At 38.5% G+C, this 23,771-nt stretch overlaps 1 protein-coding gene across 1 annotated transcript in view; it reads left to right on the top strand.

Annotated features, from left to right (window-relative positions):
- The window catches only part of lrp5 (low density lipoprotein receptor-related protein 5), a 76,115-nt gene that overhangs the window by 13,352 nt on the left and 38,992 nt on the right, over positions 1-23,771 (top strand). The window contains exons 5-11 of the mRNA XM_017433910.3: positions 1,656-1,784; positions 4,165-4,361; positions 5,343-5,474; positions 10,980-11,068; positions 11,153-11,371; positions 13,657-13,745; positions 15,822-15,993. Of these exons, the coding sequence (XP_017289399.1) occupies positions 1,656-1,784; positions 4,165-4,361; positions 5,343-5,474; positions 10,980-11,068; positions 11,153-11,371; positions 13,657-13,745; positions 15,822-15,993 (1,027 nt within the window). The remainder of the gene's footprint in view (positions 1-1,655; positions 1,785-4,164; positions 4,362-5,342; positions 5,475-10,979; positions 11,069-11,152; positions 11,372-13,656; positions 13,746-15,821; positions 15,994-23,771) is intronic.

The raw sequence follows: 23,771 nt of genomic DNA, 5'->3' as shown, positions 1-23,771 counted from the left end.
AACTCTTGGGGCTTTAATACAAGTCAGACCAACTTGTTAGCCGTCATCTGACACAGGATCGACTTGATTCGGTCAAGGGGTGTCAGAGATGTAGCTTTCCCAAAAAAAATCTCACGTTAGGGGGCGCTGTGGAGCAGTTTGGCCACGCCCACTTTCGATTACATTAGAATCGCGCGATTTCACACGGGGGACAACTTTCGGTGAAGTTTGGTGAGTTTTTGAATATGATAAAGCCCTCAAATTTGCGATCTCGGAGGGAAAAGAATAATAAGAATTCCACAAAATACAATAGGCCTTCGCAGCGCTGTCGCTGCTCGGGCCTAATAATAAACACATCTGTGTGGATTTATATCAAAGTGAATGAAAAGTAAAGCTGATTGCAAATTTTGCTTAGCCAAGTTGTCAAGAGGAGGGACAAAATTTAGCACTTTCAACACAAGCAATTTGATGAAACATTAAAAAAAATCAAACACTGCAGAGACCAAAGACTTTGCCAACAGCAGTGGGAAATGGCTACAGTTTGTCATAAAGAAGAAGATCCTGAGAATATATGGATCTGAGCACAAGCTTTTTGTCATCGTAGGCACCTGGAGTCCGCTTCAGGGTTCCTTATAGTAGGAACGTATTCTGTTGTGCTGCTGGAAGACAAGAAAACCTCATCTAATTGTCACCTGGCTTGAAGTACTCCAGAATTTTGGACCTCGTCGACGTTTAAAATCTTAACCCAGATTGTTAAAATACTGTCAAAGCTGCGACCATTTTATCTCCATGATATTTTGAAAATGAAACGGTAGCTCAGACGGAGCTGACAGGAACTCGGTTGACATGCCCAGTCGACACTAATGATGAAACATTTAATAAATTAAAGTAATAGTTCATAAAAATATGTGTCACTCAAAGTATTGATTCAAACCTTTCAACAAACTATTGTGCTTCCATCAGGTCACAGATATACTCGGACACAATGTAGAACAACCGGTTCAAGAAGTCTTCTGTGCTGTTTACTGTTTGCTTTTTGTATACTAATATGTATTTGTAAACATCCTTTGTATGTGTGTGGTTTATGTTCTATGTTTTACTGCCGTTGTAAACATAATTGCTCCTTTGGGATAATAAAGTTACCTTGAACTTTGAACCTTGTTTTACAGTAGTAGCTGTTATCTCTTAGTGGAGTTTTAAGGTGGTGACCAGTGGGCAGCAACTTCTAGAGACTAGTTGGTGAATGGCAGACATAATGCAGTCTTCAGAATGTGTAGTGACATTTTTTGGGGGTTCTGAATTTCCTTATGAGAGTCATACAGGGTTACAGTCTTGTAGGTGTCTTGAACCCTTCTCAGTTTTATTTTGGGCTTCTCCAGCCTGTCTCAAAAGCACAAGAGCTGTATTTTGACACCTGCACGGCAGCTCTCCTCTGACAGACAACATGTCTAAGTTTAAAAACCACACAGATGACACATAATAATTATTGAAAACTGCAGCAAATCTGCCCATCTTCATTTCTAAAGTGTACTCCAGTAAATTACATCAAATGTTGACTTAAATGTACAGAAACATTTGTTTGAAAATATTAAAACAAAAGCACACATTTTAGACATTATGAGCTAACGAGAGCCCTGGTTTGTGTTCTAAGTGTGTTAATCTCTTTCTCTTAACAGGATAGTGATAGTAAACGAGGACATCCACTGGCCCAACGGACTCACAATAGACCTGGAGGAGGGGAAGTTGTACTGGGCTGATGCCAAACTTAGCTTCATTCACAGAGCTAACCTGGATGGATCTGCACGGTATGGACTGGTGAATTTGTGTGGAAAACCAAGTGTCAGTGAAGACAAATAACATGGAAGTTACTGGGTTTGTCAAAAGGGTTCAGATTTCAGCCAGTGCTGAATTTTCTTTCTGAATTTAGAATTAGCTTAAAGGTTAATTGATGTTTCTGTGGTCTAGGTAGTAGGCTTAAAGTCTTTAATTGGTTATTGTTTAGTCAGAAAAGAGTTTAATCCACAAGATAATGTTCTTGAAGTGACTCAGCTTGTGTCAGTAACCCAAACTGATCTACTGGCTTTTAAACTGTGACGTTTCATTCAACACCGGCTAGAATTTAAAAGACTACTGTGGCATACTGTGATATTCTATTCTAATATATCATGTTCAAACTGCACCATATTTTCATTCAACATTCATACATTTGAGAAGTTGAAATTTTTTTATGATTTGGGTGGCAACTTGTCACTAAGGGGGTGATGGTGGGTCCCGAAGCCAGACTAGTTAAAAACCACTGGACTAGATGTGGCAGCCATCCTAAATTGAGTTGACTCCATAAACCAGTTAATTGTAGAGGTACAGCCAGTGATAACTTTCTGACAGTTTCGTTAAAATCTGTGCAGTGGTTCATGAGAAACATTGCTAACAGACACACACACACACAGACAAAAACATTATTGCCTGCTTTTTGTGCTAAATTCTGACTTTTACTGAAGGCAAGCCCCAATACTGTGAATGTAGAAAGATAGTTCGATATGTAGTATATAATTTATTAAATCCAAGGGAAATTCAAAATGTGGTGCAATTATACATGTGTCCTGCTGGTGCCTGATAATATAACTATTTATAGTATAGAGTTGATAAAATGAGATCTGTACACAGTACAGTGCAAAGTGCTTCAATGTTAACACATTAGTTAACACTCATCTGTATTTTTCCAACAGAGATGGATAAAGAAGGTAGAGATTACATGCCCGACAGATTTAAAGAAAAACAGAAAGGAACATATCTGTAGAATGAAGGTCTCTGTTAAAACCCACTTAGCTCCACATGTGTCTCGTACAGAGCTCATGGACTGAGTAAACCTACTCACACAGGGGGTGGCTTACTGAATGTCTGCAGTATGAAGGATCTCTGCTTCCCCAGCTTTGAATTTCTTTAGTGGTAGTTTCTCTGATGGAAGGCATACAGAGTGGGGGCCTAAGAACCTGAGGTATAGCTGGTAAACCAAGGATGTCATACAAGTCTTAAAGACATAGACTGGTGATTTTTGAAATGATAATCTGTCTAATAGTTGGCAATGGTTAGTACCTTATTAGTTGTGACATCAGTCAGAAAGCATGGAGTGTGAAAGAAAGAGCATATGTTTTCATTCAGGCTAAACTAACAGCTAGCCAAATGAGGCCCTGTTTTTTTATTGTTTTTCAGACTTAAAAAACAGCTCTTTCTCAAAAATAACGTACTGGTGTGAAAGAACGCTGCATTGGGTAATATTAATCCTTTGCACTTTTGCATGATATTGTTTGTTTCGTTTGTAGCTTTTTTTTCTCAACTGAACAATGTTTGTGTTACAACACAACATTGTGTGCAGAACATAAACATAACATATACAGATGGTGCTGAGGCTGCTGGTTGTATCAGTCCACCAGGAGTTGATTAATCTTTTGGATGTATTAGATGTGTCGATCAGACGGACTGATTTATTAAGCAGCCTCAGCACCATCGACAGCTTATCTGTGCTCAGCACATGTACATTTTCATAGTAACATTGTTCAGCTGATAAAACAACAACAAATTTAGCAATCTATCATGCTAAACTGTAGAGGTTTAAAACTAGCTAATGGAGCATTTTTTCACACTGGTATGTTGTTTATGAGAGAGTTGTTTTAAAAAGCGGGTTTTAGCCTAGCCTGCAGGCAAACCTATTTCTTTCTCCACAGCCCATGCTTTATGACTGATAGGGTAGTAACTATTGATAACTGTTAGACAGAACATCTCTTCAAAAATCGCCAGGCTATCTCTGTGACTTGTATATATACCTCAAGCCCTCAGGGTTTCTCTCTTTACACCCTCCATCAATGAAAGTACTACTGAAGAAATCTGGTGTGTCAGTATCTGAGTCATTCCCAAAACATACTCTCAGAATGAGGAGATCATGTTAGAGCTCTAAGAGCTAACTGATTGTGTGTAACTGTTTTCAAAGTTTGACCAAAATGGTCTTGATTTCTCATCAGTAGATGATCTTAGGCCAAAAGTTTGACATGAAAGGTAGCAGACGACATTCAATCATTCAAGGAAGGCCGGACTTTTAATTATCTATGTATTCTTTAGGTTATCTTAGAAGACAAAACTTCAGACTTCCTGTTGGTGTTGTTGCTAAGAAACTTTTATTTCAACTTCCAGGGAAGAAGTAGTGGAGGGCACCCTTACCCATCCTTTTGCTCTAACTCTGTCCAAGGACGCATTATACTGGACCGACTGGCAGACCCGCTCCATACATGCCTGTAACAAAAACATGAGAGACAAAACCAGAGAGATCCTGAGTGGAATTTATTCTCCGATGGACATCCAGGTTCTGGAGCCCTACCGACAGCCTTATAGTAAGTGAAATACTTAAACTGTGTGGATAAGGGTTTTGCAGGGTTTTAAAAAGTCACAAAAAGTCTTAAATGAATTTGTTTTAATTGTAGGCCTTACAAAGTCTTTGATATGTCCAGATTTTCCATTTTAACTCTTAAAATACATTTTGTTAAATTTGTACCTTTTGTTCATTCGTTGCTTCTTCCATCATTGTTTTTTGTTGTATTGAGCTGTCAGTATTCATTTCAGTTGTTTGTTTGTGGATTTCAGATGTTATTACACTAAATATTATGCAACAACTCTCTCAGAAAGAATTTATTGACGAATATTCAGCTTTCCTTGCGAAAAATGTTTTGAATTATTTGGAATTTGAATGAAAAGCAATGAAATTTGTCACTTTGAATTTTTTTTTTCTACAGTTACTCCTTTTTTGTATTCTATGTAGGCTTTACATTTGAATCGTAATAGTCTTTAAAAGGTTTTAAAAAGTCTTAAATTTAACTGACTGAAACCTGCAGAAACCCTGGTGTATGTACAGGGGAAACGATGTCAGCTTGCCCATGGCCCAAATGAAAGAAACCAAAAATAAGCTAACAAATAAAAAAATAAACACTGTTACTTAAATAAAGTCATTAAATGTGGATTATTGAACATAATATCTATTTCATCAAAGCCCAGTGAAACTCTACAGCTCCTTCTGGCTAGAGAAAATATATAATCCCTCAAGCAACTTCTGGGTCTGTCTCGGAGTCTCCTCCCTGTGGGACGTAAAACCTCCAAAGGGAGGTATCCAGGAGGCGAGGCTGATGCTCAAACAACATAGCTTCCAGAATCTAATGTGGCAAATGTGTGGAGGGATGAATCATTTTATTTAGTATGTATCTAAGTCTGTAATAAATAAATAAAATACAGATTTTTTTTTTATATGCTTTTTCTCACGTTTAACCGCCTGTTTTTACTTTTTGTCTTTCTTTGTCTGGTCTTGTTCTTTGTCTTCATAGTCCAGACTCCCTGCAGTGACAATAATGGAGGTTGCAGTCATCTCTGTCTACTGTCTCCTGTCCAGCCCTTCTACAGCTGTGCCTGCCCAACAGGAGTCCAGCTTAAAGCAGATGGAAAGACATGCAAACCAGGTTTGGATCCTACCTACATTAGTATAAAACAACTAAGACAGAAAATATCACTATCTGTTGCTGTATCAAAGTTTCTTATTCTGTTTTTTCTTCAGGGCTGCTGTTTCTTAACGTCATGTATGAAGCTTGTTTCAGTTTGTTGAAAAAGACAAAAGGAAAAAGTTGGCAAAAAATAAAAAAATACATTAAAATAAATACATTTGTAAATAAACTAAAATAAAACAGGCAAGAAAAACACAAGAAAGTGGGCTTTTCTTTTCTAGCAATAAGCTCAAACTTGACCTGCTTCTTTCAATGAGACACACACTGAGTCCATGTCCTAAGAGACTGCATCTTTCAGACGTTTACAGATGTACAGTAATATACTGTAAATTCCGGTCTACAGAGCACACCTGATTAAAAGCCGCTTGCTCTAATTTTAGAAAGGAAATCAATTTTGTACTTGTACAAGCCGCACTGGATTTTAAGCTGCAGTTGTCCCACACTGTAATATGAGATATTTACACAAAAAGATATTACAGATGAGGATTTTTTAAACTTTCAATTTAATCCATTAGGTAACATAAACAAATACATACTGCAAATGCTCTCATCAAACAGTGCCTGTAACACAGCTACCTTTAAATATATGTATAAGTAACACAAATTACGTTGCTTATGGTTTTTTACTGAACAGTGCATGAAAAACATTCCAACATCTCCTCCTCCGTGATCTTGTCACTTACTTCAACCTCTTCGTTGTCGCTCTCATTTGAGTGCATCTGGTCCTCTTTATCATGGAGAAGTTCAGCCTTTCAAAACCCGTTGGTGATGGTGGATGTTTTGACACGGGTACATGCATTTAGGATCCACTGGCAGACTTGAGTGAAAGATTACGTGCAGCAACTCGGTTTCCTTCTTCAACCGCCAGATTGATCGCCTTTAGCTTAAAAGCTGCATCATATGCTTTTCTTCGAGTGTTTTTCCATCTTGATGAAGGTGAATACAAATTACAGATTTACAATGCACTGAATTGTGGAAGTGCGTATTATTTATTGCACAATTTCAATGGACCTATGTGAACTACTCATCAATTTGATTGGTCTACTGTTACTAGGGAAAATATTTTTTGGCCATCAAAAAAAAAACATGCATTATAGCTGCACCTTAGTATAAGCTGCAGAGTTCAAAGTATGGGGAAAAATGTAGCGGCTTATAGTACGGAATTTATGGTATCTGTTTTGTGTTGATAGCTGAAGTTTTGTGGCATGTGCACAAAGATTGTGACTATGATTTTTGCAAAGTTGATAGCATATCAGCTGGTCAGCAAGTTTCAAATAACAAAGGAAGAACACCAGTCTGACGTCTCCAAAGTCAGGTGGCTAAGAGTGTCTTTTGGTGTCACTGATGGCCAATTACCTCCTCAGCACATCAGCATCTTCGAGTGGCCCGCTGGTCAAATGGTACCATCTCCTCTCCTTGACCCCAGAGCGTTTTGGCCACGCCTCCACTTGAAAACTAGACAGGTGTGCGGACTGTTCCAATTTGGCCACGCTACCTTTAGAAACTGGCTGTCCACTCAGAGGCAGGCATTTGCTATTTTGCCATACAGACTCAAACAAATGTCCAGGTCCCCCATTCTGAGAGGCCCTCTTCTTTTCTTTTTTCTTTTTTCTTTTTTAATTCTACTTTTTCAGTGTTTGCACAGTTTATGTTTTGCCTGTCCTGGCATGGACAGGAAGCTTGTGTGAAAGCACTGTCAGTCCTTCAGGAGGAAGCTTAGCCATGAAACACCTCAGCATTTGCTAAACAGAGAGGTGGGGTTTACTAGTTGAGGTTGTTGACAGTCGAAGGAAAACTCCCTGAAGTCTGCTGACCTTTTCTGGGGATTCCAGAGCTTGATTTTTACAAAAAAAAAAAAATTAGGGCTCAAACTACAGCCTTTCTTGATCAGGTCATCCCAAAAAAAGGATAGAGAAACAAAAGGGTTAAAACAAGGGAAAAAGCCTTTGTGAGGGTCTTTCTAGCTGAGATGTTGCATTTAAAACAAAACCAAAGTTCTTGGATTTTACACACATGCCCGCATTTATTCTTTATCAGACAAAACAGGCTTTTTTTTGCACTCAAGAATAATATTAACACACAGTCTGTTAGATTTGTAAAGCTTGTTAACTTTGATAACAAAAAAAAAGGAAGGAAAAAAAACCTTATATTCAGAGAGGTGACTTGAAGGCCGTTTGGTCTCACAGATGTCACTCTTTTCTGTTCGCTGATGTTCTATTTTTCTGGTTTCCAAAACAAAAGAGGGTCTCAGTTCTATCTAGCAGGAGGTACTAAATAACCAATTAGTTATAGAGAAAAACAAATACCCGCCTCTGCACTATATAGCAGGAAGTACTAACAACCAATCACCTGAATTTCTCCTGCATTTGCAATAGAAACTGCCCTTTTCTGCATGTAACAGCTACACACTGGGAGACAGCCTAACTAACCAAAAGTTAATGCAGCGCCTCACTACTATGTCAAAATTACATCACCGCGTGCACCACCTACCTGGCGGGAAACTATTAAACCTGCTAAAAATCAATTCAGCCCCAGCTCCACACCCAAGGTTCATCATCATGTACACCAGCTGTATGGAGGGAATCAGTTGAACCAAATACGTCTGTTCAGCCACAGCCTCACGCAAACAGTGCATCACATCTTGATGCGTCCATCTAAACCTGCATGTGCCGGAAAATAGATGGGCCAGATCTTTAGGGCTGTTGAACATTTGTATATTAAGCTTTTTCAATCGGTGATAGAAAAGAATCCCATAATTCTGTGTAAATGTCTAGGTTCTCATTTTGTAAATTAGATGTTCACAAGAGGCTATTTTTGCCCAAGCCATAACCCATTCAGAATAGGTTGGGGTTTTTGGCCTTCTCCAATGTCTCAATATAATTCTTTTAGCTGTTGTAATGGCAGTTTTAGCCAGAGTGCCTGCTTCCTACTGTTATGGCTGTAGGGGTCTTTGCCCATTGTTTGTTTTCCTTGCAGTATTCTGAAGACAGGCCTTCTGCAGGTGTTGTTTTTTGTCTTGATTGGTGCTCTGTGACTTTAAAGCTGCCATGCATGTAGCTGAAGAGATAGGCTTTTCTCTCTCCCTCCTCAGAACCCCAGTTGGTTTGGTTTGTATGTGGTGGTTGAGCTTGGTCAGGTTTGCTTAATTCAATTATTTCTGGGTTTTGTATTAATGCATTTTGGTTTCTTTTTTTCAGGTATTTCCTCTTCTAGGTCTAATTTCTGTAGTATAATTTAATAAATTAATTTTCCTTTATGTTAGTAAATCTTTGTGTGGTCTCCTTTAATGTTACCCCACCAAATGAGCCTGGTGGACGTAACACTACCTATTCTTTTATTACCTTCTAGGCTATTCAAAAAGCATTAGGCTGAAGGGATAACACTTTCCTTTCCCAGCCTGTGACTAATATTTTCCATAATTTTCTGCCAGTAGCTGGGCCAGGTGAGAAACGTATGAATAATATTCCATCACTCTGTATTACAATGCCAGGAGAAATCAGATTGATCTATTCCTGCCCCATGTAATTTAACTGGCCTTCAATATAATCTGTTAAATCTTAAATTTGAGTGCCATTTCTTTCAGAAACAGATTTGAAACTAAAGGTTTCTTAAAGAAAATCTGTCAGCCAGCTGGTTTAGTTCAGTCCTATACCATGGTGATGCACTCTGACTTCTATTTCTCCATCTTTCTAGAACAGAAAACTTTGTTTCTTTTTATTCCTGCTTCCTGGAATACCCCTGAGGTGTGTCAGCTGTAAAACCAGTAAAACACAAACACAGAGGAATATTAACTGACCAGCTGCCATGTTGATTCCCATCATGCTAAAACAATAGGTTTATTCTGCAAAAACACAAAACTGTGTTAAAGTTTGTGTTTTTATATGAATGATACAAATCGAATGAAGCCTAGCTACTGTTGTAATAAAATCAATGCTGCATTGTCTCAGTTTGTGTGGCTGACTGGCTCTAATTTGTTTTGCTCGGCGGGATAAATACTAGTGTTTGTAATTTTGCTGGCAGGGGACTGTGTATGTGGTGGGTGTTTGACAGTTTTTAGTTTTTTTTCCCCTCTAGTCTGTAAATGAAGTCAGGGGAAGAGAAGAGTTGAATAACAGATGCTTTCTTTCCTCGCTTTTCATTCTTTTGATTTACACTTACTGGCCACTTTATTAGATGTATTCGTTCAATTGCTTGTAACACAAAAGGCTGATCAGCCAATCACATCAGCAACGTAGTGCCTTTACACATGTAGACATAATGAAGATGACTTGCTGAAGTTCAAACTGGGCATCAGAATGGGGAAGAAAGGGGATTTAAGCAGCTTTGAATGTGGTGTGGTTGTTGGTGCTGGATGGGCTGGTCTCAGTATTTCAGAAGCTGCTGATCTACTGAGATTTTTACACACAACCATCTCTATGGTTTGAGGAGACTGGTCCAGAAGAGAGAAAATATCCAGTGAGCGGCAATTGTGTGGACAAAAAAAGCCTTGTGAATGTCTGAAGTCAGAGGCGAGTGGGTTTAGTTTGAGATGACAGAACAGCAACAGTAACTCAAATAACTACTTGTTCCAAACAAAGGTCTTCAGAATATCATCTCTGAACACACAACATCTCCAGCCTTGAAGCAGATGGACTACAGCTGCAGAAGACTACACCGGGGGCCACTCCTGTCTGCTAAAAATGAGAAACTAGGCTGCAGTTCACATACACTCACCAAAATTGGACAATAAGAGATTGGAAAACATTGCCTGGTCTGATGAGTCTAGATTCACTGAACTCCAGTATCCTCCATATTCACCAGATCTCAGTCCTAAAAACTATGTTTATTGGGTCTTTTTTAGCTCATGCTTTAGAGTAGCTACTTTCTTAGTTGAATAAAAACTCTCAAGTGATGTAAAGGGAATGTGATTGGTAAACCTTTGTTAACCAGTCAAGCAAATTTAATGCTTTTCCAGCAGCTCCACTATTGAAACTACATTTGTCCTGGTGTAGATTCTCAGTCATCCAGGCCATGGTAAAATTCAAAAAAGGTTAAAAAACAAAAACAACTGGACTGAACTACAGAATAGAAGTCCAGTTGTTTTTGTTTTTTAACCTTTTTTGAAAACTACATTTGGTAAAGAAGAACCTCCTTAACTGTCTCCATTGTCTGCTATGTCTGACATGTTCTTCTTTGAACGTACAGCACAAAGTGGATTAATCTGTCGTCTTGTCTTCTAGAACAGCCATTTGTTGCCCTGTCCAATCTTTTTAGAGATGTGTTGCTGGAATTGGAACATGTCTTTGTACAGGGCATTGTTCTTTTCATGCAGGGACCAGTTGGTTCATGGTACCTTAGAGCAAATTTCAAAGGTTGTAATGTTCAGCATGTTCACTAAATTTACTCTTGGACTTCACTTAGGTTGTCTTAAAGGTCAACGTGAATTTTACCTTCATAACGAATAAAACCTGTGTCTATGTTCAGGGGCAGAGGAGGTTCTGTTGCTGGCTCGAAGGACAGACCTGAGAAGAATCTCACTTGACCTGCCAGATTTTACTGACATAGTTCTTGAGGTAAACCCACACATGACACAGATCACACAGTTGTTGTTCAAGTGAAGACCTCTAATGTTTACCACTGTTATTCTACTCATGCAGGTTGGTGACATCCGTCATGCCATAGCGATAGACTACGACCCGGCCGAAGGGTTTGTCTACTGGACAGATGATGAGGTGCAGGCCATCCGAAGGTCTCACATTGATGGCAGGAATGCCGTGGTTTTGGTTTCCACGGAGCTCAAACACCCTGATGGTATTGCTGTTGACTGGGTGGCCAGAAACCTTTACTGGACGGACACGGGCACTGATCGTATTGAGGTACAGATTTGAATTAAACTCTATGAAAGTAATTATTGGATGTGCATGTACAACTGATTAACTTTTGGAGTCAACCTAATAGGGTTGGGCGATTGGATGAATATATCAACCATGGGTGACTGGAGTTTATCTACAGTAGTATTTTTGTTCTTTTAATGGACAATATTTTTCACTTCATTTAAGCTAATTTAATTTTCATCTTTAAGAGTTTGGACCTTTTAAATAAATGTACAGTTCAACTCCAAACCTGAACAAACTCTAATACACCTGATTGTGTGCAGTCCAACTCTTCTATTTCCAGAAGTAACACCTCTAACTTTGTCAGGTGTCCCACAGCTGCTAACCCTGCTGACAAACAACTTTGGGGTTTTATTACTCAGCAAAGAGCTGCAAAATTTATTTGTTTAAATTAGCAACAATTATGATAATTCTTTTTATAAGAATAAAATGGCATCATATGACTTTGACTGTGAGTCTGTCTGTCCATCAGTCTGTGGACATTTTCTTGTCCAAGCTCTAAAATGATAACCCTTTAACATGGAAATGTCAAACTGTACAGCTAGACGCTTCATGGCTCAAGGATGATCCCTATTCATTTCAAAGTCACATGTTCAAAGGTCAAGGTCACAGGTGATGACCCCTTAGTGAAAACCTTGTCTTTCCTCTGACTTTGCAACTGTGTAATGTAGGAATGTCAGTTCCACAGCTGGACACCTCATGTGTCAATGATGATATCTACTGTTTTCAAGGTCATGGGGTCATAGGTCAAGATCACAGGTCACCCCTTTGTTTCAACCACATATGCTTCAGCTTTATATCTGACTAACATAGAAATGTCAAACCCATTGTTCCCTACTTTGTACCTACAGACGAGCATTTTATGTACTGTTGATGGTTTTGTTTTGTTTGGTTTTTAGAATCAAAATAGCAAAATACAGTTAGGAAAAAAAGCAATGTTAAAAAAAAAATATTTGTTTAAAAAAAAAATCAGGCATCACAGTCTATTGTTATGGCTGCTGCGTAAGTCAGGAACTAAGAAAGAAGACGAACAGTCGTCCCTCTTGTGTTGCTTGAAACAATTTCTTAATGGCCTTAAATATGAATATGGACTCTGATATAACTTTAAGATGTGACCAGGTAAAATAAAGCCAAACTGTGGTGCAGGGAGTTTTCCCTCACTTATCAGCTGTGGAATTGATCAGCTTTGTAATGCATCACAGTGGCTGCTTCATATTCAGCTATCAGATGTTAAACACAGGCTGCCCAACAAATGAAATCACTGTACTTGTTTTAGTTATTTACCATTGTCAGAGAAATGTTGTGGCAGTTTTCTCTTGTGTCCTGTAAAGCTTACATTCTTCTTTTCTAGCTTTACAACAGATCACTGCGAATGTGGCTTGATTCTGTACACTTTTAAATGTCTTTTTTTTTTCTTTCCCCTGCTGCATGACAGCTACTGAAGCCACATCCAGTTAAGATTCCTAACTGAACTGATAATAATTTTCTGTGGTGACACCTTTCCTCTGAGATCCACTTGCCGTCCTCTCCTTCGTGTGCTTTCCCCATCGTGCACTGAAAAGAGTTACTTCAAGACATTTTTGCAGTTTCAACTTTTCAAACTATTGTGTGTTGTGACAATAATTGCATTATATTAGAAGTTACCCACATGTCCATTCTAAGTGCAATAAAGCTGCCTGTAACTCCTAATGTCAGCTTAAATGTGGCTGTACAGATCTGATATATTTCCTGTAAAAATATTTTTAAAATCCTTGTTTTAAAAACAAATCAGTGACTTTGTTTTCTTCTTGGCCACAAACAGCCTATTTCCACAGTTAAATGAAGAACAGGGATTACCCGGTGTGCCTCTTTTTAAAAACAAACAAAAACACATTCTTAACAACAGCTTTGCAAATACAATGATTATGTTGGGTGCCCATCGCCCATTTCTACAACCCAATTCAAGATGGCTTCCACAGCCAACTGACCTTACAAAACACACACGTTTACAACTCAGTCAGTTTTGAATGCATTGCTTCCTGGAGTGCTAGGCCTTTATTTTTTTTAAGCTGTCAGTGTTGCATTGTGTCTTAGTTGTAAATGTTTGCATTTGTTTAATTGTCATTTTACCTGACATGTCAACCAAATCCAGTTCTGTTTGAACAGTTGTACCTTGTTCCTACTGTTTGAGGGAATGACCTTCCACCTTTATGTGAACAATATTAAAATGTTCAATGAACACTATAAATCTGTGTTTTTTATTATTGTCTTGTCATGTGACATTATAGGTTACCAGGCTGAATGGAACTTCCCGGAAAATTCTGATTTCGGAGAACCTGGATGAACCCAGAGCCATCGTTTTGGATCCTGTGAATGGGTTGGTGTTGTAGGGTCACAGCTTCTTTTTAGAATTTGGTGCTTTATAGCTAACTAAGGGGGATTACAATACAGTATTATAATATTCAGACTGAATAACTTGTAGAGAACTCTCTACACCTGCAATAAGGTGTCTGTAGTAAGAAGAATATATATATATATATATATAATTTGTTGAAGCACCTCCTGATTCAATTTCAGCCATGTTTTTTTTCTCAGGAAGGAGTCTACCAGCAGCCACACCTTGACTTCATAATACTGTATTTGTCCAGACCAAAACCATGCATGTTAGGTTAATTGGTAACTCTAAATTATTTCTAGGTGTGGTTGTTTGTCTCTGTGCATTCCTCTGATGTACTGGTGAGCTGTCTAGGGTGTACCCTGCCTCTCGCACAGATACCACTCAAGATAGACACCAGCTTCCACATGTCTCAAAAAGGAAAAAGCGGGTAAAGAAAATGGATGGGTGGATGGATATATAGATGATTTTTCACGGTTTAATCTTTTTATATCACAAATCACTTGGAATTTTAGTGGGGAGAGAGACCTTTTTTTATATTCACAGTATACAGGTCCTTCTCAAAAAATTAGCATATTGTGATAAAGTTAATTATTTTCCATAATGTAATGATAAAAAGTAAACTGTCATATATTTTAGATTCATTGCACATCAACTGAAATATTTCAGGTCTTTTATTGTTTTAATACTGATGATTTTGGCACACAGCTCATGAAAACCCAAAATTCCTATCTCAAAAATTTAGCATATTTCATCTGACCAATAAAAGAAAAGTGTTTTAATACCAAAAAAGTCAACCTTCAAATAATTATGTTCAGTTATGCACTCAATACTTGGTCTGGAATCCTTTTGCAGAAATGACTGCTTCAATGCGGCGTGGCATGGAGGCAATCAGCCTGTAGCACTGCTGAGGTGTTAAGGAGGCCCAGGATGCTTCAATAGCGACCTTAAGCTCATCCAGAGTGTTGGGTCTTGTCTCTCAACTTTCTCTTCACAATATCCCACAGATTCTCTATGGGGTTCAGGTCAGGAGAGTTGGCAGGCCAATTGAGCACAGTAATACCATGGTCAGTAAACCATTTACCAGTAGTTTGGGCACTGTGAGCAGGTGCCAGGTCATGCTGAAAAATGAAATCTTCATCTCCATAAAGCTTTTCAGCAGATGGAAGCATGAAATGCTCCAAAATCTCCTGATAGCCAGCTGCATTGACCCTGCCCTTGATAAAACACAGTGGACCAACACCAGCAGCTGACATGGCACCCCAGACCATTTGACCTGGGGAATGCGGCACCTGTAGCCCATTTCCTGCACATGCCTGTGCACGGTGGCTCTGGATGTTTCTACTCCAGACTCAGTCCACTGCTTCCGCAGGTCCCCCAAGGTCTGGAATCGGCCCTTCTCCACAATCTTCCTCAGGGTCCAGTCACCTCTTCTCGTTGTGTAGCGTTTTTTGCCACACTTTTTCCTTCCCACAGACTTCCCACTGAGGTGCCTTGATACAGCACTCTGGGAACAGCCTATCCGTTCAGAAATTTATTTCTGTGTCTTACCCTCTTGCTTGAGGGTGTCAATGATGGCCTTCTGGACAGCAGTCAGGTCGGCAGTCTTACCCATGATTGCGGTTTTGAGTAATGAACCAGGCTGGGAGTTTTTAAAAGCCTCAGGAATCTTCTGCAGGTGTTACGAGTTACTTCATTGATTTAGATGATTAGGTTAATTACTCGTTCAGAGAACCTTTTCATGATATGCAAATTTTTTAAGATAGGAATTTGGGTTTTCATGAGCTGTGTGCCAAAATCATCAGCATTAAAACAATAAGACCTGAAATATTTCAGTTGGTGTGCAATGAATCTAAAATATATGACAGTTTAATTTTTATCATTACATTATGGAAAATAATGAACTTTATCACAATATGCTAATTTTTTGAGAAGGACCTGTATACTGTGAAAAATTAACAACTGTAGTTATTAGCAACCCCAAAATTTAGAATACCATACCTTACTTTGATAGCATATCTAAATTCTATCTCCCTTCATTCTGTATGTCTCATGCAGTTACATGTACTGGACCGACTGGGGAGAGCAACCCAAGATCGAGCGAGCAAACCTGGATGGAACAAACAGGGTGGTTCTGCTCAACAGTTCCCTTGGCTGGCCCAATGGACTCGCACTAGACTACGACTCAAGAAGGCTTTACTGGGGTGATGCTAAAACGGACAAGATCGAGGTACGTTCATAAGCATTCTGTGCAACATTAATGCATGGTTTCTTTGAGGTCCTTGGGAAGGGAAATATGAAATCTGTTTGTGATTTTACTCTTTTTCTTGTCATTCATATTTAACCTAACTAGAGAAATGACGATTTCTGTAAAAATGCAGTATGAATGCTGAGCCCCAAAGAAGCTGAAACTGATTTGTTAAAGCTAAAAGAAGCAAAACAGTTGCTGAAAGTCAAAGGTGGCAAAAATTTAGCTATCCTGAACTGACAGAACAGAAAATAAATTATCTAAAACCCAGTTTCCTGACAGGCAAAGATTTTTTTTTTCCTCAACACTCCTAGGGCTTCATGTAGAAAGTGTGTGTATGCACAAAAAAAGAAAAAATGGTGTACACACAAAAGTTAAAATATATCAAAAATGAAGTGACCATGGAAACATTTGCAACCCCACTCCAACTTCATAGCTGATGTATGCACGTTTCTACAGTCATTGGTCCGTTACAATACCTAAAGGGCATGCTGGGAAACTGTTACCAACGTGAAAACAATTATTGTGTTTGCATTACACACATGAAGAGCTTTTCTATGTCCTGAGCCAGCAGGCCGTAGGCAGGGTCATGTGACCTCCTCCATCTGCCTGTTGAAACTTAGACTTCTTGCAAGGAAATGTATTTATTTAAACAGTACTATGCAAAGGTTTTAAACCTGACAGGCTGCTAGTAATTAATTTTTATTTGGATTTATTATTACTTAAGTTTAGGAGCCTTTTTATGTCAAAAAGAATTACAGTAAATGGCTTAAACAAAAACCATGCCTCTGAAAAAAGTTGGTACTTGACTGAAATTAGTGAAAAAGCAGCCAATGTTCCTCCAAAAAGCCTAAGAAAGCCTGAAAAAACACTGATCAAGACCACTTTATATTTTGCTTCTAAGGAGCCAGACCTCTTTGTAATTTTAAAGGAAAGTTCAAGACTTTTACACAGTACTATATGTGTAAGACTACTGGATTTATTTATTTATTTTTGCTATGTAAATATATAAAAGTTTTTGGCTGTAAGCTTAAACTTCCACTATAAAATCAGCTTATTTTTATCCAAGAACATCATCAGATAACTGAGTCTGGATCTTTAAATTTAATAAAGTATCTGATTAATGAATAACTTCAATATATGAAACAAAGTACAGTATCAGATCAGACTCAGGATAGTGTTATGTTTTCTTTTGCGCTATGAGAAATTAAAAGCACCCCAATTATATAATTAGCCTGGTTTATTGTAGCTGACTGTGAGGCAGATTTTAACAGTGGGAGTCATCAGTTATTGCAGGATAAAAGGATCAGTCTTGTCTCTTTAACTGCAAATTGCTGCCATCTGTTTTTGATCCTTTGTGTTAGATGTGATGTGTGTTGATAACAGACAAACTGAGCGGCGCTCGCTTCTGTAGCTCCAAACACAGTGCTCTCATTAAAAATCTGCTGGGACCTACAGAAAGTGTTGGGTTGCAATTAGAGCTTGAGCTGACATATTTTTTTTTTACCTCTGCTGATCATTTGATGGAGCATGGAGCAGTTGAACGCAATCTCTGTTTGAATAAAAAGCCAGATGTTTGTAAGGGTTTTGTTTTTGTTTTGAACTAGGAAAAAGGGCTTGGAATAAAATGCACAGGTGGTTTGGGATCATTTAAAAAAAAGCATGATGCTGCCTTACTGCCATGATGTGAGTAAGGTAGTGCCTTACCAGGCTGCGACTGTTGGAGACTAGTTGGCGACTCAAAATTATGAGAAAATTATTAAAATATTATGTTGTAGTCTCACTGAATTCTGAGTTTGACCAAGTGACCAGCTGGCTGTTTGGCCGAATTTTGAACAACCAAATTTTAAAACAATCAGCTTGCAAATCACATTATATTTGACTGGGTTTAAGACAGTTTCAAGACATCCACAACAACTCTGACCATTTTAAGAGAAAATGTTGTTGCAGTTTTAAAAATATATTCATTAGGGATGGGTATCAAGTCTTGAGAATCGTTTGGAACCAGGACTAACATTATGATTCTCCCAGAATTGTTCCGATTTTTAAATTTAGAGTCCTAATTTCAGGAAGTGTATAAGCAACCATGAACAGTGTGCTAGCGAGAAAGATGCGCCCTCTTTGAGACTGTTTCAATTTGTGTCAAAAGTACATAATTCAAACCTTACCACAGTTTTAAAATTGTGTTGCTAAATAATTCACTCTACATCTTTTTCTGAAAATTATTGAGAGGCAGCAGCGAAGACAGAGTCTCTAGGAGAAAACCCCATCATTAATCTCACCCCCGACTCGGTCGGAAAAAAAAAAAAAACACACACACACCCTTCTCTATTTTGACTGAGACTTAAAGTTATTTGTCAAGCACCAAAAAATCTACAGGAAAAATAAGAAAAAGGCACAAACGTTAAAGAAAGTTTGGCTGTGACAAAAAACAAAACAAAACAGCGAGCACAGGAGTGAGTAATGAGATTTGTGATATTTAGTGTGTTTGGATTATATAGTTAGGGTGTAGTGTGTTTAGTGTTAAGTTTAGTCAGTTTTAGTGTGTTTGAGTCAAACCAGTGAGGCAAATTTTTAATCAAGCTCCAGTTTCTGTTTAAGGCTCAGACCCAGAGATGTTAGCCTCAGCCTAGCACTGCTCTGCAGTCAGAATTAGGTAAGTAAAACTATAAAATAAAATGCGTCTTATACTAACATTGAAGTAGATAACAAGTTATACTGGATTGAAAAAGGTAAGGTAATGTAGCGGATACTATGGTGGCGCTAGAACCACTGATCGAGGACTGGTTTAACAGCGGTTTTGTCCTCAGAACAATACGCAAGTCTCCATGGCTGATGGGTCTGACTGGATTATCTGGTCCTGATTGATCAATATTGAACAAACATACATATGTAGACGCCTGATTAGGTCCTGGAGCGCATCCGCCATCGCCGCCATGTTGGACGGATCTCTTCTCTAAGTGCCAACAGGAGTAACCACAGAGCGAGCAGCTATGACCGGATTTTATATCACGTGGGATTACCTTTCACAAGTAAGACTGAACAATAATTTTTGTTATTTGACCATTTATTATATTATGTTATCGTAGCTAACATTATTTGGCAAACAACGAAATGCTTACAGGATGAACTGGTGCTCTCTCTCTCATTAACTTTTTTTTTTCTTCACATTTTGAAGGTTTCCCAGTAACACAGATTTAAGGAGGCAATGGGAAGTTTCTACAGAGCCATCTCAGCTCTGTAGTGAACATTTCAAACCAGAGGACTTTAATAGGACCAGCTTAGAGATGCTGTGACCCGATCTGTCTTCAACTTCCCAACTCATCTCCAAAGAGGAGGTGTTTTTTTGCTGTACATGCTAACAAAAATGTCTATGATTTATATGTAAAACTAAAGTTAAAATTACACTTTGTTAAACCTGTTTTTACCTGTTAGTTCTTTCTGCATATTTAGGAATTAATGATGTATTGTGTATTACAATACACTGTGGGATACTAAAACCTTTTTAAGTTGTTTTCAATTAAATTGTTTTTTAGTATTATGTGTCTTATATTTTAGCCTGTAGCAACAAGGAACACAAAAACCTGAAGGAAAGCTGCAGAGAGCTTCCAGTAGACCTTTCTCAACATTTCCCTGAAAGTAAACCTCAGCTCTCCAGCCCCAGTTGAAGCAGGGCAGTGTAAGACCCTGGAATGACCTGGAGTTTTCAAAGATTACTTTTCCAGGCCTTTAAAAAAAACTGCATGTGTGTGTGCATACACACCACACAAGAATATGAAGAAATTATTGATGTGGTGTATACAGAAGGCTCAGGATTGTGTGTGAGAGAGAGTGAAATAAATTGAAATGAACATTCAAACTTGTTTCTTCAATAAAATATGAAATGTATTGAAATATACATTTATTAATATGCCATACTATATGTCTGTCTTTGTTAAATATTATAAAACTAAGTATTTCAGCATGAAAGTACATATTTTTAATGCGTGAAAGCATCCTGTATCGTAACTACTTCTCTGCTGTCTGTAACAAACCAAACTGTGTGAAAACCAGGTAAAGATTCAGAGAGCTCTGATTATTTTTAGTTGGACATACAGCTTCCTCAGTAGAAAGAAATAAACTGGGGGGTGCGTGAAGGAGCCAGCCAAGATGGCGGTCACGCTGACTCGTCAGCTCCAACAGACAGTGCCAGTCGGTGGCCAGTAACATGCTAATATTTGTTGTTTGCTAGCGCTCCTTACCAAACTTCCGGGTCACCTAAACCTGACCAATTAAATATTAAAATCAAATTCTGTCCTCCTGTCCGTTTTTCCATTTCGTGTTTCAATCTTAGTCTAAAAGTGAAATATGAAAAAACAGGCGTTTTTTCGTTTTTGGTGTTATAATAAAAAACAAAATAACCAGTCCAATTTTTATTATTTGATTTCTGATAGTCAACTTAAAATGGAAAGAACGAATGATACACGGATTAACAGGACTGCAGCCTCTGTAACTCAAGAAACAGAGAACCACCACGATTAGCACAAAACAGTTGGGAAACTTCTTCATGATTGCCTTTAACCAAATTGTTACGACCTAAAGTGAGATGGTTCTTGAGTTCTTGTTGTACTACCCTTCCCCCATCACAAATAGACCTTTTCTTTTAGACACTTACAACATATCCATGTCTTTTTTTACTACATTTGTCACACTGTTCTCCAAGGTTCTTCACTTAAAGCTTTTATCGTTTCTCTTTCTTTCTCTTTGGTTGTCATCATATTTCAATGATTGTTGGAACAGTCTTGTTGCTGGGTGACCTTATTTTTAAACATTTTCTCCTGTTAGTATACTTTTATGGCAATACAGAGCAGAAAGGAGTGCAACAAAACAGTTTTATGGCTGAATGCTCACCAACTGGAAAAGAGTGGCTCCTTTAGCTCACCCTTTCTCCCACCCTTTGTCAGTGTGAAAGAACCCATCTCAAGAGGCTTCAAGGGGCTTTTTCACTCCAATTTAGCCTTCTTCTTTTATCCACCTTATTCCAACTATTCATGATGCCCTGCATAAATTATCTTATATTGAGAAATGACAGAGTTGTGGCTGTTTTAGTTAAACCTTGAAAATAATCTTATGTGCAATCTCATGCAATATGCAATAAGTTGAGATCTCAAGCTCAGAGTATGTGTTGTGGATGACTCTCAGCTACAACTACACCAAACTAGCACGATAACTGTGAAATTGACTGATTATAGCAATTTTTCTTTTCAGTCTGTTGGCTGTGGCAGCCATTTTTAATTGTGTTGACTCCTAAAGTAGGTGTAGATGACTCCAATTGTAGATGTAGATCTAGAAATTATTTCTTGAAAGTTTCTTTAAAACTTGTGTGTGTGTGTGAATGGGTGAATGTGACTTGTAGCGTAAAAGTTTTGAGTGGTCAGAAAGTGTAAAAGGTCCTGTTCACATTGGTTGCTAACTTCTGACTTTAGCTACCTAATTGTGATTGGTTAATGCTAAATATAGGTGTGAATTTTTTCTATGCGCATTTAAAATGTTTTCACTCAAACTACCTTTAGAGGTGGACTGGACCACTTGTCTCTGCATACACTAGATAGTCTAAAAAAAACAATCTGTTGCAGTCTTGGATGTAGGACCTCCTACTGGACTAAGGTGACCCCACACAGGCAGTGGAGTGGACGTCTGAGGGTAAAAAAACTAAAAAAATGTCCTCTTAGCTGCTCCTTTATTACTATTATATTGCATGTGTTAAATAATTAGCCTATTATGATAGAACTCAACAAAGGCAGTCAAATCACAACAAATCTGTGAAACCAAATGTGAACAGACCCAAAAAGCGCTCTAAAAATACCATTTGTTGCCATTTAAAGGAGAGTTCAACAGAAAGATCTCAAGAAACATTTCACGTTTGAGGCAGTTTATTTTACTTTATTCACAAAAACTCTGTCTCAACATTCAGTGAATAATTGTTTTCAATCATTATGATTACAATATTGACTAAAATAATCCTGATTCAGATTTTCTTTTTCCCATATGAAGCAGCCCTGCTTTGACCTCATTTGCTTCACTGAAATCTGACTCTTCTCCCACCTTCCTAACTGTGGGAGGAAAAGGCATCGTAAATTTCCTCTTCTGTTCTTCTGTTTTTAAAGAGAACGTGTGTAAACCTGCTTTGACTGATGTGTTGCTTTGTGATGTGTATGCACACACTCACACATAAAAGTGCTGGCTTTGTTGTGGTTATGCAAATTAGGTATGCATAGCTTCATTCAGTCAGTGTTGGGATATGATAAATGTGTGTGTGTATTTAAAGTGGAAAAGAGGGAGATGTAGATCCTGGAACTTCCCTTGCTTATATAAGCACTTCAGAGTGTCGCGCAGGACTCCGCTGATGGCTCACAAAGCTGAGCAAGTGCTGTAGGAATATATACTTGCCCCTTACATTTGTGCAGTATTCTCAGAAACGACAGGTGGCAGTACACTACATAAAAAGTCAAAATGTAGTTAAAAAGAGATCAAACAGTTGATGTCACACACCAAAAAATGGCTGTGTGCAGTACCGCTCATATTCAGGAAAAACTGACCTGTTGTGTTTCTGGCTGTGATACAGAGAGGATGTTTAAACTGAAAGCATTCAGTTTAACTTTCATTGATTTATTTGCTTCAAATGAAATGTTGAGTACACACATGACATTATAAGGATAGTTATCTGTATTGTATGCTTATCATAAAAGATAATAATGCCGCCTCCATGGTATTCTCACTGGCAATAAAATGATCCACTGAGGGCTACAGTGGATTACATTAGTGGTTGTGATTCGCCTTTCATAGGACCAATTTTTTTTCCCTCTGTGGTCTATAAACACTCTTCTTTACTGATTGCAGCAGCAATCTCCTTTCATGAATTTAGAGACATTCAATTATCTTTGTGATCTCTCATAGAGGGATCATATAAATGCCAGTACAGGTGAACCTGCTTCATGAGCGCACCTTTAAAATCGTTAATTTTTGTAACTTGGCTCACTCCTGGGTTTCCCCCTGCATATTATAAGCCTGGTGAGTCGCCAGGCTAAGCTCTGCTTGTTTATTATAAATACGTCAATTTTATACACGTTTTTTTTTCTCCCTCTGCTCCCCCAAAACCGCTACCTTTATCTACCTCACTGCGCGAGGGTACGCAATCACGCTGTCCCTGCCCCTGCGCGAAGGTCCCTTGCGGTGTCTCGTCGTGCACCTTTTATAAATTGGACCGGACCGCGCACCACGCTCCGTTCAAAATGGACGATTTTGCTGCTCCAGCGGAGATGATTTGCCTGTATCAGCATTTATATGATCCCTCTATGAGAGATCACAAAGATAATCAAACGATTCAAAACTCATGGAAGGAGATTACTGCTGCAGCTGATAAAAAGGAGTGTCTATAGACCACAGAGGGAAGAAATATTAGTTCTATGATGGGCAAATCACAACTAAAGCAAATAAATCAATTAAAGTCAAACTGAATGCTTCAAGTTTAAACATCCTCTTTGTATCACAGCCAGAAACAACAGTTCTTCCTCCTGAATACGTGCAGCCATATTTGATGTGACAACCATCTGCTCTCTCTTTTTTACCGTATTTCCACTGGTTACATAGTGTACTGCCCCCCGTCTTTTTATAGAATACAGCACTGACGTAAGCGCCAAGTATAAACGCCTCCACTGTGCACTCAGGTCCGCGCGCTGTTCACGGAGCCCTGCGGGACTCTAATGAGCCCTGAGGCCGAG

Source organism: Kryptolebias marmoratus, linkage group LG11 (genome assembly GCF_001649575.2).
Source record: "Kryptolebias marmoratus isolate JLee-2015 linkage group LG11, ASM164957v2, whole genome shotgun sequence".
Taxonomy (NCBI): domain Eukaryota; kingdom Metazoa; phylum Chordata; class Actinopteri; order Cyprinodontiformes; family Rivulidae; genus Kryptolebias; species Kryptolebias marmoratus.
Note: the sequence above shows the minus strand (reverse complement) of the source record. Positions and strands in the feature narration are given on the sequence as shown.